Genomic DNA, 17,810 nt, shown 5'->3' with positions numbered 1-17,810 from the left:
CGGAGCTAGAGGTGGTGAAGCCTCCAATTATTATACCTACAGCTTCCACTGCGTTCTTCTTTTATACATTCATCTATCGACATACATGCATGTGCACTCCTGCATACATTCATAGACGCAACATCAAACACAGACCATCAATTCTTCTCGCCGTTCCTTGCCCAAACCCGTGAGGTTGGTGAAGGAACCGCAACATATTCAGACCTCCGTCGGTGAAAATGCTAGTTCTCGTGGAAGGAGGGGAAAAAAACAATACATAAACTCCTTTCGGGCCTGTGGCTCCGAGTTGCGACAGGTTACACCGACCCAATGCATTCTTCCGTTCCGATACGCGAAATCGTATCCCGCCGCCGGTCATACTTACCCGCCCGTGTGTTGTAGGGGGGGCTCTCATATCAACGTCGTCGTCTTTCGTCTTTTGTTTGCTCATCGTCGGTCGTCGTATGCCTGTTGTAAACGTCAAGTCTCCGCTATCGGACAAACTTGTCTCGTGTTAATCGAACATGTCCACCCCCGTCGGCCGGCTCGCGCTGCTCCGCCTGCGCTCCTGTCTCCTTCTCCGACGGTTATCGGCTGCTGCGGACCCAACAGGGTTAGTCTGTGGTGCACTGGGCGAGGGGCTCATCTGGCTCCAGGTACCATGAGTGTTCTCACTGCCTATACTAGAGACAGTCGCACCGGCCATGGGCGCCGGTTGCACCGGCGGGCCCCCGGAGTAGTACGCCGAGTCCTTGGGTTTCCTGCCTGCGGCAAATGCGGGATTCGGCGGCGGCAGGTTATCTCCAGCCTCGGCAGCGTACTCTGCTGCCGACTCGGCTCGTCTTTGGCTCGAGTCGCGGCGGTATCGTCGGCCGCTGCCGACTTCGATTCCGGACAAACTGCTTAGTGAGCCACGTCTCCTCTTGCTTTCGCTGCGCCTGCTAGCAGCGGCCTCCTCCTCGGTCAACCTCCGCAGTGTAATATTTCTATCCTTGTCATCGTGGACTCTGACCTTGACGCTCACAGGCTGCGAGCGCTCGGAGTGAGCCCGGCGGCGGTCCTCCGCCGCTGCGAGCGCGCTGGCCGATGCAACTGCAGCAGCAGCCGCCTCTTCTCCAGCTCTCCTTCGTTTAGATGAGTCCCGTCGGCGAGGTCGTCCGCCAGGTGACATGTAGCCTTCGCTTTCCGACTCGCGGTGGAGCACTCCCGCTGGGTCGGGAGGCATTGGAGGCATACTCACTGGGTCGATAACATCATGCCTTGAGGTTGCTTGAGAGTATCCACCAGACCCTGCGGGTGTCCTTGGTCGGGGTGGGGGTCCTGCAGATAGTGGTGGCATTGGTGGCCCTCCGTAGCCTGTGCCGGGGGGTCGAGGCTCCAACTCGGAAGATCCAGTCATCTCTGTGATTTCAGTGCTAATGGCCGACATGGGCGGTCTTGGACGACGTCCACTGGCACGATGAGACCCTCTCTGGTCATGCGACGGAGATGAGAAGCCGTCTCCCGTGTACCTTGATCCGGTGATTCCTGATCTCATGTCTTCTTCGTCACGGAGTCTCTGCTCTTCTGCGCGCTTAGACTTTCGGTCGGCCAGTTTCTTAGCGAGCCATCCTAGGCCCAAGCCGGCCATGACGCCCTTTCCGGCCCCACCTGCAGGGCCGGCGGATGGATCGTCTTTCCGTCTTGAAGGGCTGACGTATGACGAATATTCCGAATCCTCGAAGCTATACTGTGATCGGGTTCTCGCATGCGGAGGCCGGTTCGTTCGCGGTTCGGCAGCACTCAGAGCTGCGGCTGCGGCTGTTGGGCCTCCAGGGGGTGGCAGGATGGAACCCTCGCGTGGCCCACGTCTAGGTGGCGGGGTATCCTCGGTCCAGTCGGTATAATCCGTGTATTCGCTGGTGGCAGGGTAGCTTCGGCTTGGGCGCCGTCCTGGGGTCTCTGCCGATACGGCGGAATATTCTTCGTCGTGTGGTTGTTTCTCCTTTCGTTTGAAGAGGTTCGAGACCAGCTTTCCCGCGCCAATGGCGGCGCCGACGCCGAGCAGCTTCGACAGGAACCCGCCCCCAGACTTCTTGCCATCCCGTCGAGAGTCCACTTCGGTGTACTTCTCGTCTTCGAGGTAGGTGTCCGAGCCCCTTCTGGAGGTAAGATAACTGGCCGAGCCCCGCCTAGAACCAACGACCTCCGGTCCACGGCTGCGGCTCCTTGACTTGGATCTTTCCGGGCTGGCTTCCTTCTCCTTCTCCTTGAACTTTTTGCGACCGAGCAGTGCTGCGAGGGTAGCGCCAGCTGCCAAGGGCGCCAACCACTTGTTACCCTTGGACTTCTCAGTGTATACATCGCTGTAGTACTCCGACTCGCCGCTTGGGCCCTCGGAGCGGCCGCCGCTGATGTAGGTCTCGCGGCCACGCCCAGTGCCTTCGGCACGATAACTGAGGACGAAGTAGATGAGCAGCAGGAAAGCCAACCAGAGGGAGTAGATGATAAAGGTCCACTTGGGCGAGCCGTAGAGCGTAAGGCCGAGGGCCACCTGGATGATGCCGAGCAGCGCAATGAGCCTCCCGCTCCAGCGATGAAACATCTTCCGGATCGAGCGCCCCCGAATGTTGCGCACAAGTCGACCGCCAATGATCTGAAGTAGGAACAAGATGAAGATCGCTAGGCCGATGGCATGGTGCGGGTTGGTCCAGCTCCGTTCGGGGCCAACCGCAAACCAGCCCAAGACGAAGACGGCAACAAGCATAAGCGCGGCAAGGATGTTCAGTTGAGCATGGTAGGGTATGGCGTAACCAGGCTTCGCCGTGTAGAAGCGGGCTATGAAGACGGATACCGGAACGATCAGGAGGAAGATGATGGCGGCCATGACGCCATGGGCGAGTACCAGAGTATGGTATTGGGCGACTGTTGAGAAGCGATTGCCCATGCCTAGATTGCGAGGGCGTGTTAGTTGACATTCGCGGCCGAGGCTTCGCCCAGCAGATGGGTGCTCACCATTGTACTGCATCGTCTCAAAGTTGAGACCGACGAGGTTAGGCAGCAGGAAAGTGTTCTTCTCGAAATCCCAGGTGCCGTCGCCGACCGACATTGTGTTGGAGTCGTACGAAGCGACGCCCGGGGCCGAGTACCCATTTGCCGGCGCCATGATGGCGACGACGGGCAAGAAGTTCCTTCAGTCGGTAGCGCGGTCCGGGTTGAGGAATGCGGGTTATCCGTTTATGTCTCTATCGTGGCCGACTAGACTCGGAAAGGGACGACCGAGGAATGTGTACTGTCTTGAAATTGAGGTGGTCGGGGAGCGGCCCGGATGCAAGTGGGGGATATCGGTGTTGGGTGGTGTAAGATGGGCTGGATTTCATGAAGCAAAGAAAACGCAGCTCTGCTTCATAAAATCTTGGTGTTAAAACAAAACAAAAGAGGATTATCGGGAAAGACCTCAGAGTAAAGTCTTCTTAGTTTCCGCGCGGAAGGGAGAGAGAGGGTGGGTGTGAGAGGGGGACTAGACTTCCCCCAAGGAAGAGTGAGTGGGTTGTGCCCGCCCTGTCTGTGAGCTCACCATCAAGAGCAGGTTGCATGTCTGCGCGCCGACACTTGGGACCCGACCAGTCCTACAGACGTGGTTGCGCGGGGTGATGAAGCCTTGCCCGGCGCCACCTACCCACCCCCCCTGTAAATGCGACTGTCAGCGTCTTATCGATTGGCTGAAGCTCTTATCTTCACGTGAGACTCATCCACTGGGAAACCAGGTTCCCCGTTCATTTAAACAATCCGGTGGTTGGGGTTGATTAGGATGAACCAAGCAAGCGCAGTTTGACTTGGGGGTCTTGACAGAACCTGTTTATTTACACTTAAGGGTCGATTTTATTGATATTTTTCGACGTCGTAAACCATTGGAAAAGAAACGGAGAGAGTAGGCGTCAGATTCGGCGGGAAAAGTGAGTCACATGCAAAGCTGCATGCCACCTGCCGCTTCGCTTCGATAACGGAGCCAGAAACCAGCAAACAAGTGCAGCCTGCGGATACAACTTCTAGCATCAAAGCGGTGTCCCACCGTCGGACACGTCAAGCTGCACAAGCGCAAGCAACACTTGCAACGTCACCCAACCACGACCGACTCCGTTTTCCCAGCCATCCAATTCGCATCGAGTTTTATTCTCGAGGCCGACCTTCAATACCCCTGGATACGAGTCGTAAGCCCCCGTTTGCATCGCGTCGCCCATAAACCCCCCCTTTCCCCTGCAGTCACCGCCTTTTACGCGAAAAGCCCGTCTCGTACGGGCCGGTCCGCTTCTTCGCCTTTTCGCCTTTCCGTGCGTTCGTCCCCGTCTGGTCTACGCCGAGCGGAGCTCGTTTCAGGAACGGACACTACAACTCTGAACTCGTGGAGGATTGTCGCAAGTGGCGGATGCCTCAAAGACGGGTTCGGCCGATGTTCTACTGTTGGGCACGAACAGTGCTGTGTTATCAACTTATCATAGTCTGGGACCATGGACACCCCGAGATCCCCGGCTGTAAGGTTCACTTCGAGGGCACGGTGGAGGACAAAGGAACCTTCACTTCCATTGTCAGACTCAACTATCAGTGCTACACGCTTCGATCCAACGTCATGACCCCGGCCAATCAGTGGTGTACGTTGAAGTTCCCGTTCGAATCATGCCCGGGAGCCCTCGGCAGCATGATTCCATACCCTAGAGTAGTTGTCTTTAGGCGAAGGGACGAAGTTCTCGGGCTTCAGGCCGGACCGTGACTCAAACACGCAAATGATGTCTGGCCCGCCGAACAAAAAGCTCGAGATATCGTCGTCCTTCTTCAGCTCATGTCTAACGTGCACCGACACATTGGCCGAGAAGACCATGGCTATGTCTATCGCAACACGGCCATCTTGCCGAGCAGTTGGTTCTTAATGACCACCAAGCCCCTCGTCTGCAGCACTATTGGTCCGGCGAATCGGGCGCCTCGGGCGCCTCAGGCTTGCATTTACGATCGTTCTCGATAACCATGGCCGTCAAGAAGAGCTCGTGGGTAGCATACTGTGGCGAGTCGACGAAGGTCTGGAACATCTTCTCGCTGATCGACACGGGAGTGTCCATGAAAAGCCTGATAAGCTGAGCAAACACCACTATCCAGTATCCAGCAGGGCAGCGGGCTCTAGGGCTTACCGACGGAGCGGGTTTCTGCAAGTCCAACAGCGGCTCCTAGTCCAAGATGGAATAGAACAGGCAGAGGATGTCGTTATATGTCATTGGCCTCGACGTTCTCAGTCGGCGTCCACTTGAGCATCTTGTTTGCGAAGACGAAGAAGCTCTGGGCATCCAAGATCCCCATGACGTTCGTGAACTCCGAACCCTTTTTTTCTAGGCAGAGCGAACGATCTTGACCGAATCCTCTGATTTTATGAGGGACATGAAGAAAATGATGACCGGGTTGAAGTGGATGATGCCGTCCTGGCTGCTGGTAGGCTCACAGGCCATCGGCGGCAGGGCCCTCCACGTTCTGCCCTTCGAGGCCCAGCCCGGAACAGACACGGCATGTTTATAAGAGGTATGGAAAGGGGTGGCTGAAAACCGACCTCTTCATCTGTGGCAGTTGGAAGGCTCGGCATGTTGATGATGCGACATTGCGTGAACGGGTAAGGAATTGGAGGCGCCAGCCTGACTCGAGTGGTTCTGGAACTTGATGATGCTCGAACTGGAAGTCCTCGACTACTTTTTAGACGAAGCAAACGGTATTCCAGACAGCATTCCAGGCATCAGCCTTCCATGTCATCGGGCATCGGTATCCAAAGGGTACGCAGCGCATCGTTTCCGTTCATGTGCACGTATGGGCAAGTTGTAATCATCGCCAACGGCCCGTCATCATAACCGCTACGGGTACAGGCATTGCTTCACTGAACAAACTCTGTCTCGCCGTCCCTCCGCGTATCTGCGACTGCATGCGGGTGTCTCGGGCCCCCCCATCTTGACACACGACGGAACTTTACCGGCCTTTGCGCCTACGTTATCGTTGTCACCCTCGTTGCCTCATCGTACGACGCATCCAAAGAGAGAGGATAACGTCCGATCGAAGCTACATTTACTACATTGACCGAGAGGAGGTGAACGATACAGATTCGGTTATCGAGACGCGCATCGGCCAATCATGTCTTTTATAATGTTCGTTTGTTCAACGTGCTGACCGTTTCATGATATCAGACCCCCAGTTTGGACATCAAAGTATTCAATGTGGCTCAGTGATTGACAAGCTGTGAGAATCCATACGTTCAATTGACACCAGAATCAACGACTCGGTTGGTATTGCCTCAAAAGGTTTATAGGAGAGGACGTTTCGCATTTTGAGGATTCTAAGAAAGCTTTGATTACGATTAGGTATTGAGTTCGATCGTTGCCCATCATCATCATCATCATCACCACCACCATCATCATCATCACCATCACCATCATCATCATCACCACCACCATCATCATCATCACCACCACCACCACCACCACCACCACTGAGACAGGAGATGCTCATATGAAAGACGGCAGTAGGATATCGTGGAATGCCGAGACCAACCTTGGCCCGAGTCCTCAAAAACAACGCCGCGGCCGGGCTCGAGTCATTCCCAACATCAGAAAGCGTACAGTTTAGGACGAAGGTGCCCACTCTCTGTAGACATTAACAGCGGAGCAGGTACTGAGACTTTGTCAGCATGTTGTACATCGGCAATGGGCGATGGGCATTGGTTCTTACGGGTTGGACGGAGCACCGGCGGTGACCCAGACGAGTGACTTGTAGAAGTAGTTGCCGACGAACGTCCAGCAGACGTGCCAGCGGTAATACGCCTCCAGGGAGTAGTTGGGGGCGTTGGGCGCGGCCCTGGAGTCGTCGGCGTTGGTAGCGATGAAGAGCGCCTCGTTCTCATCAAAGCCGAGGGTGAACAAGGCGCTGTCGCCCGGCGAGAAGATGGGAATGGCGCCGTTGGAAACGAGCTGCGGGCTGAGATTCATGCCGGAGGAGATGGGGTTCCCGTTGCCTATGGGCTGGTCCCAGGTCAGGGCGCCGAGGATGTGGCCCTGGTAGTCGGACTGGGTCTCGTTGAGGAAGTACTGCGTGTGGCTCGATCCCCCAGTCTCCGGGCAGAGGCCGGCTTGGCCGGCGCCCGAATGGCAGGACGCGAGATAGGTCACGACAGAGCTATCGTTGGTGGGGGAAAACTTGAGCCAAAAGGGCTTCGTCTGGTTGGTGAACTGGGCGGTGGCCGAGGTGACGCCCAGAAGGGCGAGAACGGAGGCAGTCTTCATCTTGGCCGCTGGAGACGTGGTGGCGGGGTTGTGATTGGAAGAGTGATTATTGATGATGTTGGAGATGAGCTGGTTCCTAGGTAAGCCTCGTCTGTTTGCTGATTCTCAGGAGCTCCGGCGTACCTTGACAGAATTTGAGGTATGACGATACGCCCCTTGTTATTTGATTTCAATGATTATTGGTATTATGGAATCTGGGATCTAGCTGTAGACGGATGCACATGAGTTTGTCGAAGGACGACGGGATTGAAGTGGTTTATATTCGAACAGGCGCGACTGTCGTCCGTCCTCACCGTCGTCGTACTAGCCCCCGCCCTTCCTTCCCGTCCCTTCCCTTCCCCTCCATCCTACCCTGTGATCATTTCTGATTTGGGTCACCTGATGATCGTATACGAATATCTACCACCCCAAGACGGATGTAACGGGAAGACGCGAGAGGGCAGGGAGGCAGGCAGTCGGGGAAGTCGCCAAACTTCGTGCGGAACCCCGCCGAACCACAAGCGCGTTCCGTTCCTAGGGTGACATGGACGCATATGCGGGCCCAAAAGACGACGACCAACGGAAAGCTTCGATGAAATAGGTAGTTACCGACCAACACACCACCCCATAGTCCATAGTCCGGATCCGGTGAATGGGCAAGCGGCTCGTGCAGGTGGACCAGTGAGAAAGGGAACTGCCGGGGTAAAATCTGGGGAAACTGATCGGTTGTCATGGTTGTCTGATTTGGATCGTCACTATGCTGTTCATGGGTGGTGGTCATCACTGCCTCGAAGGCAAAAAGCCCTTCCGCTAACAATTGACTGATTGCAAACTCATACCACAGATTCCAACCCGTGCCAACAGTATCATCATGCTGGGTCGACCCGGATGCCAATCGACCACGGCGGCCATGTAACCTTCCTGCGCGGGTCGATTCCCAAGTTCCCGGCCGGCCGAGTGGGAGCGCGCATCTTGTTTTGTTTCTCTGGAAAATAATCTTAGAAAAAGCCCCTGGATTCCTGCATCGCAGGTCCAGAGTGCTTGGGCGCTCGCTGACCGGTACGAATTGATACTACATTCACGTCATTGGTGGCGAAGGTACGTCTTTCTACGCTGGACGTCAAACGTATAATGCAACCCACCCCCGTGAGCATATTCCTCGTGTTTGCAATACGACGTTACACTACCTACATTCAGACCACCGCCTCGGGCCATGTGCGAAGGGGACGATGGAGTGAGGGGCAACTGCAGAGAACGGAATGTGAAGACAGCGTGGAACCACTCACTAGTGAGGTGTATGACGTTGGAACTAACGCGATTGTGCCGACGGCCCGCATGGATCTCTTGGCTCGTTCCGCCTGGTCCGTACAAGGGAGATTCTTGTGGAGGCCGTGGCTGCGTTGAGCTTTAGGGCGTCATTTAGCTTCGGGCGAGGAGGGGAAACACGGGCATCTACAACCCAACCCTGCCGCATGCCGATCTCTCATATAGACGCCATCCTGTCATTGATGCACACTGCAATATTGGTCTCACCGCCGCTGCCAACAAGAGTCTGGGGAGGGGTTGAGATCCTACTGAACGCGGGCGCGGTACCACGGCTGCTGGTCTCACTACCGGGTCATCGTGGACGCCAAAAGGGATGGAGTTGCATGTTTTCCCCCAAGTTTACGAGAAGCATCGTGGAACTCCGATAAGCCAGTCAAGCCTCGACAAACTCTATCACGAATTCCTTTCTCCCTTTGAACTGGGTCAACAGGAATCCCCGTGACATATCGTGTACCCTTTTACACGGCCATCACGATTGCCGGTCACACCTCCTAGCCACATACGCCCGAGTTCGCAATCGTGTTCAAGTCTCTCGGGATGACTCCCGCAATCACGGCGTCTAGGGAATAGTCAGCACACGTATCGCAAACAATCAAGAAGGCTGAGACAAAACTCGCCTCTGTAAGACCATCGGTAATCGCCAAGCTGCGCCTTCCACGTCCAAAACACCCAGCCGGCGGTCGACCTCTCGTACGCCAGCACCTGGGCCGCAAACCACTTCTTGTAAAAGTCCTTTTGCGTGTCGCGGTTCCAGCCGTCCGAGTTCTCGATATCGTCGGGCGGGCTGATGCTCCACTCGCCGACGATGGTCGGCCCCGCGCCGTCACCGTTGCGGTTATCAGCGCACGACGTCGAGATGTAGCTCTCGTGAGTCCAGGGCACTTCGTCCTTGTTGGCCCACTTGAGGTAGCGGTGGTCGTCGAAGGCGGTGAAGTATGTGTCGTCAAGGAACTCGGTCGGGTTGCCCGAGCCCCAGAGCGAGGACATCATCTGGATGTGGACGTAGTTATTGGCCGTCACGTCGAAATCCCGCTCAACTTTTCTGATAGCCTTGGAGCGTGTTAGTGGGAAAAGCGGAAGTGGGAAAGGAGAGGCCGTGACTGACGTTGTAGGCCTTCTTGTAGAACGTGCTACGGAGGGATGGCTCTGACGAGGCCCAGTTGGTGGGTTCGTTCACGAGCTGGATAGTGCCAACATTTCGAAGCTCATTGTGGTCGTGAACAAGCTTCCTCAAAAACTCGAGAAACTTGACAGACCGGCCGTACTGGTAGTCGTTGTAAAACCCCGCGGTTGGAGCAAACTACTAAACGTCAGAAGGGCAGCGCAACTCGACAGGGGCGGCCGTCTTACCTGACCGGTAAACGAGTTTTTTGCAACCTGGGCTCCTGGGGCACCGTGCTGGCTTCCAACTTGTTAGTCCCACACAAAGACATGCCTGGACGGGAGCGACTCACTCCAGGATGATATAAAAGCCACGATCACTGGCCCATCCGCACAAGCGAATCAAGTACTTCAAAGCTCCCTGTGAAAAGTTAGCCTTTGCCTTTGGCTGCAGTGTCGGATGTTGTACGGACCCTTGGGAAGTGCTCCGAGTTCTTGTCGACCAACGATTCATCAAGCCAGTAGCCGAGGGGGATCCGGATGGTGTTGATACCGTACCCCATCATCTCGTTGAGGTCGCCTTCGGTTATCCACGTGTCCCAGTGCTTCTGGAACGCCGCATCGGACCTCTCCTGGCCGGTGTTCATGACACAGTCGAACTCGGACTGCTGACCGCCGCAGCCAATATTGCTCCATTCTCCGTTGGCAATCCAGGGCTCAAAGACGAAGAGCGAGCCCAGGTTGACGCCCCTGATCTTGCCCGAGGCCGTCCACCAACGCTTACTTACGCCATCGGACTCCTCGACGGTTGCGTTCTGCGAATCGAAGAGGCTGAACCCACGGGTATCCAGCAGCTTCCTGGAACCATCGTTCGGCAGCCAAGCGTGAGAGAGCTGGATGGTGGCGGCAAGTGTCAGGATACTAAGACGAACCATGTTGACGATGCAATCGCTTGCTGGCCGGATTGGAACGAGACGAGTGCAGAAGGTATCAGGACAAGGTTGGATGCGGGCGGTGACCGGCCGTCTTAACAAGCTTCTGTTTCCTGGAGCCTCATGGGCCGTAACGGTTATCCTAACACTCTCCGTCCGCTAGCCCAAGCCATGCGGTAAGAAATTGAAATGATTCCTGGAGCACAGCCGTGATGTGGTGGCACGAGATTTATCAGGAATAAGACGCTAGTGAAAATGCCGATCATTGAACGAACACATTAGACCTCGCGTTCGCCAATCGACCCTCGTAGCTGCGCAGGCATTGTCTCAGCTGTCCATCAGTGTCTTTGCCGCCAAGCAAGATAGCGTTTTGTGTGAGGTTATTTCGGGAGGGCCCAGGCACCTCGCAGAGATTCCGCCATTGAATTGCTGGAGTTCATCCAATCCTCTCCCGACCTTTGGGTCGCGTTCCTGCGGGCAACTACTTAGATTCCCGGTCTCGAAGCAGGGGAATTGACGGCTGCCTGGAGCTGGTCTCCATCTGATGATCTGATCAGAGACTTGACAGAAAGATTGCTGACTGGCGCCCCGACCCCCCCTGTCTCCTTAGCTGCATTGAAAACCGGTCTCGAGCCGATGACATGCTCTACTCGGTTTGGTCCTAGTTGCCAAAGTAGGCAACTGTTGTGTCATCTCACATGGGTTTGGTTCTATCCTCAGCCATGAATCAGTGATGCAGTCAGCGCTGCGGCTGTTGTTGGGAGCGCCATATGTAGTATGTAGACGAGAGTGCTGGGTTGAATACGGAAAATGTCATGTTGATTGGTCAAGTGCGTCCACCAGAAAAAGAAAACAAGACCGCCTCTGTATATGATGCGTCATTCCGGTATGAGTTTGCCCTTAAATAGCGAATCCTTCATCAATTGCAAATCTACTATTGCAAGCCAAAAGAACAAGAGCTGATAGCAGACGCTTTTCATTAATTTACATCATCTTATCAGGGATCTCTTGCAGTAGCATCTTTATCAACCCACAAAGAGCGTTCTATTTGGGGATGGCTTGTCATTCGTGCTCAGACAACAGTGCCTTCAACCCGCTGCCTTTGTCATCGTAAGCTTTATGCTCAGGCACCATCAAGCGAGACCAGGTTTTCAGACCCCTCAACTATTATTCGAGCCCTCGTACACGGCCTGTATGTCATCACCACCCCTAGTTCCTCCGGGAGATCTATGGAAGGTGATGAATTTAGACGTATCACGTGGGTGAATGCTCGCTAGGTTAACCATGCCGGCGTTATTGCGGCTGTGGCTTGTGAGGGTTGACCATGTCCTCAAATTTACGTCAGTCCAAGCTTGCTGGGGAGTTCAAGTATCCGTAGTTGCCCCTGAAATACGCCGGATCGCCAATGAGTACTGGTCCTCGTTCTCTATCACCGATGAAGGCTTCAAATACAGAAGCAGGACGCACGACCAACACTACGAACTTCGAGAATCCGAGTAGTGCTACTGAAAGCACCGACAGAGGCGATGACCTCCTTGCTAGTAAACACAGTCCCAAGTCTCCGAAAGACTACCGACAATACGAACAAGTCGTCTGAAGATGGACTTGTCCATGTTTACCGTGGTAGCGGAGAGGACCGAAGACAACGACTTCCGGGCTGAACATTAAGATGACGAAACCGTCAGAATCTTAAGGTAGTCGTCGTAGCCATGGATAGACCGATCGAGACTTCCGGGGGGCTAGTGTCACTTATCAGGCTTCTTGTAATACCCTCGCAGCTGAAAGCCCTCCCAACTAATTCAACGCTGTTACAAACATCACTTCGGACTGTTGCATACATAGGGTATCGAGATGGTGGGACGGCCAGCAGAATGTATGCTTAACCTGGGATCGTGATCATGTAGAGCAGGGCGGGCTGTGGATATTTATACCCAGGTGGAGTTCCAGAGTCGTTTTCAATCAACAGGCTCTATTTTTCTAATGTTATGGTTGTTCATGGATATGAATTTCTCCAAAGGCACACGCTCCTTGCTTGGTCTAGTCGCGTAGCAAGCGCCAGTCCTTGTTGTTCTCCAAAATAGTGAGACGGGCGAGTTAGATGATAGCTGGATAACATAATTGATCGGAGAAATGTATGACAATACTTATAGAGTATCAATGGAACCACTAATTGTGTTCAACCGCCTAAAAGGTTTGATAATCTACTGACAGCACGGCAGCAGAGACCCGTTTGTAAATACATGAATGATCAGAGTAATCCATACTAACGACCAATAATCTAGCCAGTAGATGAGCCCGTCCTTGCAGAGTAGCCCTCCTGTAGATTGGTGGATTGTTAGTAGCACACAATACATCCACATCCGTCTCGACTATTCGCTCTTGTAGGTGGAATATGTGTTTTGTCCTTATTGATGCAGAACGAGAAACACTAATCATACTATATAGATAAAAGGCAGGCGACCCTAACGTGCGTAATAACAGACTGACCTTGCTTGACATACCAGTCGGAGCAGCCTGCGTGTGTCCTTACCATGTGGCTTCAACTTCTGCAAGGCAGAACACGAAAGGCTGATAAGTTAAAGACCGCTGTGTCTCAACGATGTACTCTACCAATTGAAACTCAATGGGAAGCAGCAAGTTTCTTCTTCGGTCATCTGGCCGAAGATCTTGGTACCGATCTCCGTGCTGCCGTGTAGGAGGTCGCAGAGGTCTTTCTGATGAGTGAGAAATCTTCACATCTAATTGCTGACCCTCCCAGAGAGTCGCGGAAGATACGGACTGAGAGCAGCTTTGGTGTCTTTGCTCATAGTCTGTCCACCACACCTTGAACTCCCCTTAAAGGTTCGTATTTGCGGACGGGGGAGTATGTGCTGCCCTGGTGTATCACAGGTAGAGATGCCCAAAAGCTCTTCAGATCTACCCGCCCTTCACTGAGCACAATCTCACTCCTACCAAATGTACTGTTTGACTGTGGCGAGACAAGTTTGCCATATTCCATCATAGAGCTGAACCGCAAAGTATAGCTGGTGAGTCTCCTCCCTTGACCTTGATGGATAAACTTGCGCTGGTGGTATGGGAAGGGAGGCATCGTATTCCATTGCTCCCTGAGGCGCATCATTGGCCTCGGCGAGATGAAAACGCCTAGACAGGCGTCTCCTAGGCCACAGGAACCTCTACGGGCTAGGAGAACTCGGTGCACTCAATATGCAGCGCCATGTGGACACGCTCGCAATGAATCCGGCTCACATTGGAACCCTGAAAGCCTCGACTGATGGTATCATTGTTCGTGATCCAGCACTCGAACAGGAGTCTCGCCAGGAGACGTATTGCGGCTCCGCTCCTGGAAGTCAATGGTTCCGTGGCCCAGACTGTCTCTGATGCCCTGTGCCCCACCAGAATTCTTTCAATGCAAAGAAATGGCGGCCTTACGGCCAATGATGTAGTATAGTGACCCCGGGAGCTCTCTCGATAGTTCGTGCATGTGTGGCCAGATGCCGAAAATCTTTTCGAGGCTCGCGATGGGAGTCACTTGACCCGTAACCCGTCTCTCGTGCAAAACGACCCTGAAAAACCACAGCAACTGGTCATGCCACACAAATTGCGACAAGTACTTGATTGTCTCGCCCAAAGGAGGTATGCAGTCACTCGACTGGCCTGATTCTGGGTCGCCGCATCATGGACGAAGGGGCCCACGTCGATGGGCAAGGATTGAGCATCGTATATATGGTATCCTGGCCACTAATCGCAACCGGAACCACGTTGCGGTATCATTGGGACAGTTTGGCCTGCTACCGAGCCGGTTGTATTAGTAAAAAAGTGACAAAACAACCTGGAGACGGAACGTTGCATAGACAGGCAGCCCTGGATGAATCCTGAACATGGCCGGCCTTTGGGCGTGCGATTCCACTCGGAACAGCCCAAGGGCCTCGGCACTGCCGCTGAAATGCTTCTATATGTCTCGATGATTGGGTCACCCGTGCAGGGCCGAGCCAGCAAAGGGGCCACGAGAAATTTGCAAAAGTTCGTCTACGATGGAAAATGCTCGAGCTTTGCTTCATCGCCAAGCCTTCAGGCGCTGACCGTAGGCCGTCAGTATGCGCTGGTCTCCACCATCGTACAGTCTCTTCCAGCACAGAGATAGAGTATGTAACAATGCTCGTTACGACCGTCAAGGTGCATACGTACAGGAGCAGTAGCAGCGGACGGATAGCTGCAGTCTCGGGTTCTCGGCAGGCGGACTGGGGATTTTTGTCTCTTCTCCATCCCCATCCCCATCCGTAACGACCTGTTAGGTAGCTTGACGAGGTTTGCTGTCCAAGGCGGTAAAGGGGTGGGTTGCCCACTTGGACAACTGAGGTCCGCAGTCTTGCTCTCTTCGTCCTGAATGTCATTTGTCGGTGGGCTCGGCTCGGATATTGTAAAGGTCGCAAGTTCTGCTGCGCAAGTGTATTCTCTTGTGCACACATATTCTCACTGTGACCTTCTCGATTGAGATGGCGGCCGCGTCAATGGTTCGCGATTAGGTGGTACCTAGACCTTGACAAAAAGCCGCCCACAAGATGCCGTATTTGTCGTCGAACCCCCTGCCTCCTTAGGGTGTCGACATCCCAGAGAGGGGAGCAAACCTACGGTTGGGTTGTATCATCCCCTGGCCAGTATTCTTACTCTTCAAACAGGGAGTGGGTGGGGAGGTTTAGCCCAGACTGGTGGCGGTTACTTGTGCTACCTTCAGCGGCGGGCCGCAAGCAGTCTGGCTGACGAACAAATAACTGTGATGAATGCATTCGAATGGCCGATAAGGAACTGCCGGTGATGATCAAAGATCACCGCAAAAGAGCGGCTAGGCGACTGATCATTTGGAAACATTCCGGTAGTACATAGTTCGAGCTAGCCTTGGTCGGGGGCCACATATGTATCTGACTGGGCGGGTTAACACTGGCCGATACCGCGAATCCCTTCTGGATGATTACTGATTTCTGACAAGGTGGTGGCCCAGCATATTCATCTCGATGGCCGCAAATCAACGGCTATCTGGTTCCCGATGGTAGTAAATCTGTCGACGACGAGTCGACTAACCTGAGCTGACTATGTACTTAGTGTAGGGCGAAGACGGCAGCAGGGCGCGAGCTGCGGTACGGGAACGGCGTCCACTCAAGCTTTCCAAGAAAATTCCAAGAGATTGGACGAAGCCGCTAGAAGCACAAACGGGCGGCCGGGTTCGGGATGTGTGTGCGTGGTGGCATGGCACTGGGTTTGGGCAGTAGTTTCGTTGTATATGGACCAGACCAGACCAGACCAGACCACCGGTCTTTCCTTTGCCCACACTGGGTCAGCCCTCAAGGCACCCAGTGTCATGGAGCAAAGTACAATTCGACGTGTGAATGACGAACGGCTGCTGGAGGGCCAAACACTGACTTGGGTAGCGTGCTGAGTGAAACATCCCCTGAGCAGGGTCGTTTTCTGGGGGACAGGGGTTCTTTGAAGCCCCCGGCCCTCCCCCCTCAGCAAGCATGGCGTGATGGTTGGAGTAAACTTGATTTGAATCAGAACCTGCGGGACAGGCCGGAAGTCCTGGAGAGTTGCCCGTTTTGCGATGGTGAAAACGCGTCAGACCTGCAATAGTCAGAACATCGGATCCAAACCTAAGGGATGTGATACTCCCAAGGGAACCAGCAACGACGGCGGTCCATTTCCCACGAAGGGCCTGAACCGAAGTCCGATCTACTTTGCCCAGTTTCTTTGCGAGTGCTGTGGGCTGAGTGACCAACTAGAATTGATTGACCAAGGGGGCTGGCTGTACGTTAGTTGGTTAGTCCAAGTAGAGGGAACGGCTGATTGGGATCCGCTCACAAAAGATCCTTCGAGGTTTGCTAATACCTAGTACTAGTAATAATGCGACAGCCAAACGGACTCTCCGCCTGCGAAGACAACAAAGTGCGTGCGAGGGTAGCAGGTGGCTCGGGTCAGCCGCCGCTCACAGCGGCTGCCGTTTCTCATCTCGTTTGTGGTGCTGTCTTCCCGCCAGCTTGCCGTGCAGCCAGCAGTGAGCTCGCGTACTGGCGTTGAGCGTCAACGAGAGTTGAGTGGCAGTGAGACTCTTTCCTGTCTAGAGACACACCCCCGGGCCGGGCTGTCTCGTTTGGGCGAAGGATGCGCAGCCCGAGGCGCGGAGACAGCCGTGTCTCGGCGGCCGATTTATCAGGTCCAAACCACTTATGGACGGGATCGCCATGTGCATCATGCGTGTCCAATGCCGCTGTTACTGTGTATGTTGCCGTACTGTGTTATTAACCTCGCTGCCCAATGACTTGCAGTGCAGAGCCAAGAGATCGTCCAGGCATGGCAGACGATAACGGCGGCGGCGGAACTAGAGGACGGACTTGCTGGTACAGGTAGGTAGGTAGTCAGACTCGAGGGCAAAGAGAAAAGCGTGGCGACATGGATGGATGACGGGGAAATGCTTGATTGGACAGCAGGAGGGTAGAATTGGGGAATGAAAGATGAAAGCGAATTGGGCGCCGCGGCGGATATCCGACCTATTTCGTCTTGGCTCTCTCTCTCTCTCTCTCTCTCTCTCTCTCTCTGTGTGTGTGTGTGTGTGTGTGCGTTAGTGGTAGTGGCTGCGCTGTGTGAAGGAGGTATGTAGTGTCAGTTCAGTGCCTCAGCAGTGCCAACGGCCACGCCGCGGTAAACTAGGTATAGGCTTTGCTTCATGGCAGGCACGGATACCCCCGCACTTGAGCAGAAACTTCTACTATGTAGTTTGGGTAGCTTGACAATTCACCTTAGGTAGGTAGATAGGTAAGTAAGTAGATAGGTACCTTAATGGGCCCCGTCCCCACAGTCAGTCATCAAGTCAACAACATCCTCGGCTTGGTTCCGCTTCTGTTATTTCCGAGATGGCCTGTAAGTAGGATGACGCAGATACACACATACAGCACTCGCATTTTCTTTGTTGGAAAACCCCCCCTTCCGAGATGGCATTGTTACTTGCTGGATCGAAGCCACTTTGCGACCTTGATGCCCGCCTGCTTTACTTGACGTTACTCGACTCGACGCGACGCGACTCAGTGGAAACAACGATGATGGAAGGACACCTTCTCTCTCTCTCTCTCTCTCTCTCTCTCTCTCTCTCTCTCTCTCTCTCTCTCTCACTCTTCGGGTCGCGTCCGACTCGTGCACGGAAGGCGGGCCTGTGCCGGGCTAGACC

The 17,810-nt window shown here is 54.3% G+C and overlaps 5 protein-coding genes across 5 annotated transcripts; all 5 read right to left on the bottom strand.

Annotated features, from left to right (window-relative positions):
* Positions 1 to 493: 493 nt before the first annotated feature.
* Positions 494 to 3,124, bottom strand: GLRG_00134 (uncharacterized protein; the record flags this gene model as incomplete). The annotated part of the gene is made up of 2 exons (XM_008090819.1): positions 494 to 2,907; positions 2,974 to 3,124. 2 exons carry the CDS (start codon positions 3,122 to 3,124, stop codon positions 494 to 496), a joined length of 2,565 nt encoding a protein of 854 aa, XP_008089010.1.
* A 1,506-nt stretch (positions 3,125 to 4,630) lies between these two features.
* On the bottom strand, positions 4,631 to 4,834 carry GLRG_00133 (uncharacterized protein; the record flags this gene model as incomplete). Its single annotated transcript, XM_008090818.1, has 1 exon — positions 4,631 to 4,834. The coding sequence occupies one exon, from the start codon at positions 4,832 to 4,834 to the stop codon at positions 4,631 to 4,633; it is 204 nt and encodes a 67-aa protein (XP_008089009.1).
* A 76-nt stretch (positions 4,835 to 4,910) lies between these two features.
* On the bottom strand, positions 4,911 to 5,069 carry GLRG_00132 (uncharacterized protein; the record flags this gene model as incomplete). Its single annotated transcript, XM_008090817.1, has 1 exon — positions 4,911 to 5,069. One exon carries the CDS (start codon positions 5,067 to 5,069, stop codon positions 4,911 to 4,913), a length of 159 nt encoding a protein of 52 aa, XP_008089008.1.
* A 1,638-nt stretch (positions 5,070 to 6,707) lies between these two features.
* Positions 6,708 to 7,262, bottom strand: GLRG_00131 (uncharacterized protein; the record flags this gene model as incomplete). Its single annotated transcript, XM_008090816.1, has 1 exon — positions 6,708 to 7,262. The coding sequence occupies one exon, from the start codon at positions 7,260 to 7,262 to the stop codon at positions 6,708 to 6,710; it is 555 nt and encodes a 184-aa protein (XP_008089007.1).
* A 1,796-nt stretch (positions 7,263 to 9,058) lies between these two features.
* Positions 9,059 to 10,603, bottom strand: GLRG_00130 (endo-beta-1,6-glucanase; the record flags this gene model as incomplete). Its single annotated transcript, XM_008090815.1, has 6 exons — positions 9,059 to 9,126; positions 9,176 to 9,617; positions 9,673 to 9,867; positions 9,918 to 9,969; positions 10,022 to 10,089; positions 10,142 to 10,603. 6 exons carry the CDS (start codon positions 10,601 to 10,603, stop codon positions 9,059 to 9,061), a joined length of 1,287 nt encoding a protein of 428 aa, XP_008089006.1.
* Positions 10,604 to 17,810: the final 7,207 nt, after the last annotated feature.

This window comes from Colletotrichum graminicola (assembly GCF_000149035.1).
Source record: "Colletotrichum graminicola M1.001 genomic scaffold supercont1.1, whole genome shotgun sequence".
In the NCBI taxonomy this organism is placed as follows: domain Eukaryota; kingdom Fungi; phylum Ascomycota; class Sordariomycetes; order Glomerellales; family Glomerellaceae; genus Colletotrichum; species Colletotrichum graminicola.
This window is presented reverse-complemented; position numbering and strand designations above follow the sequence as displayed.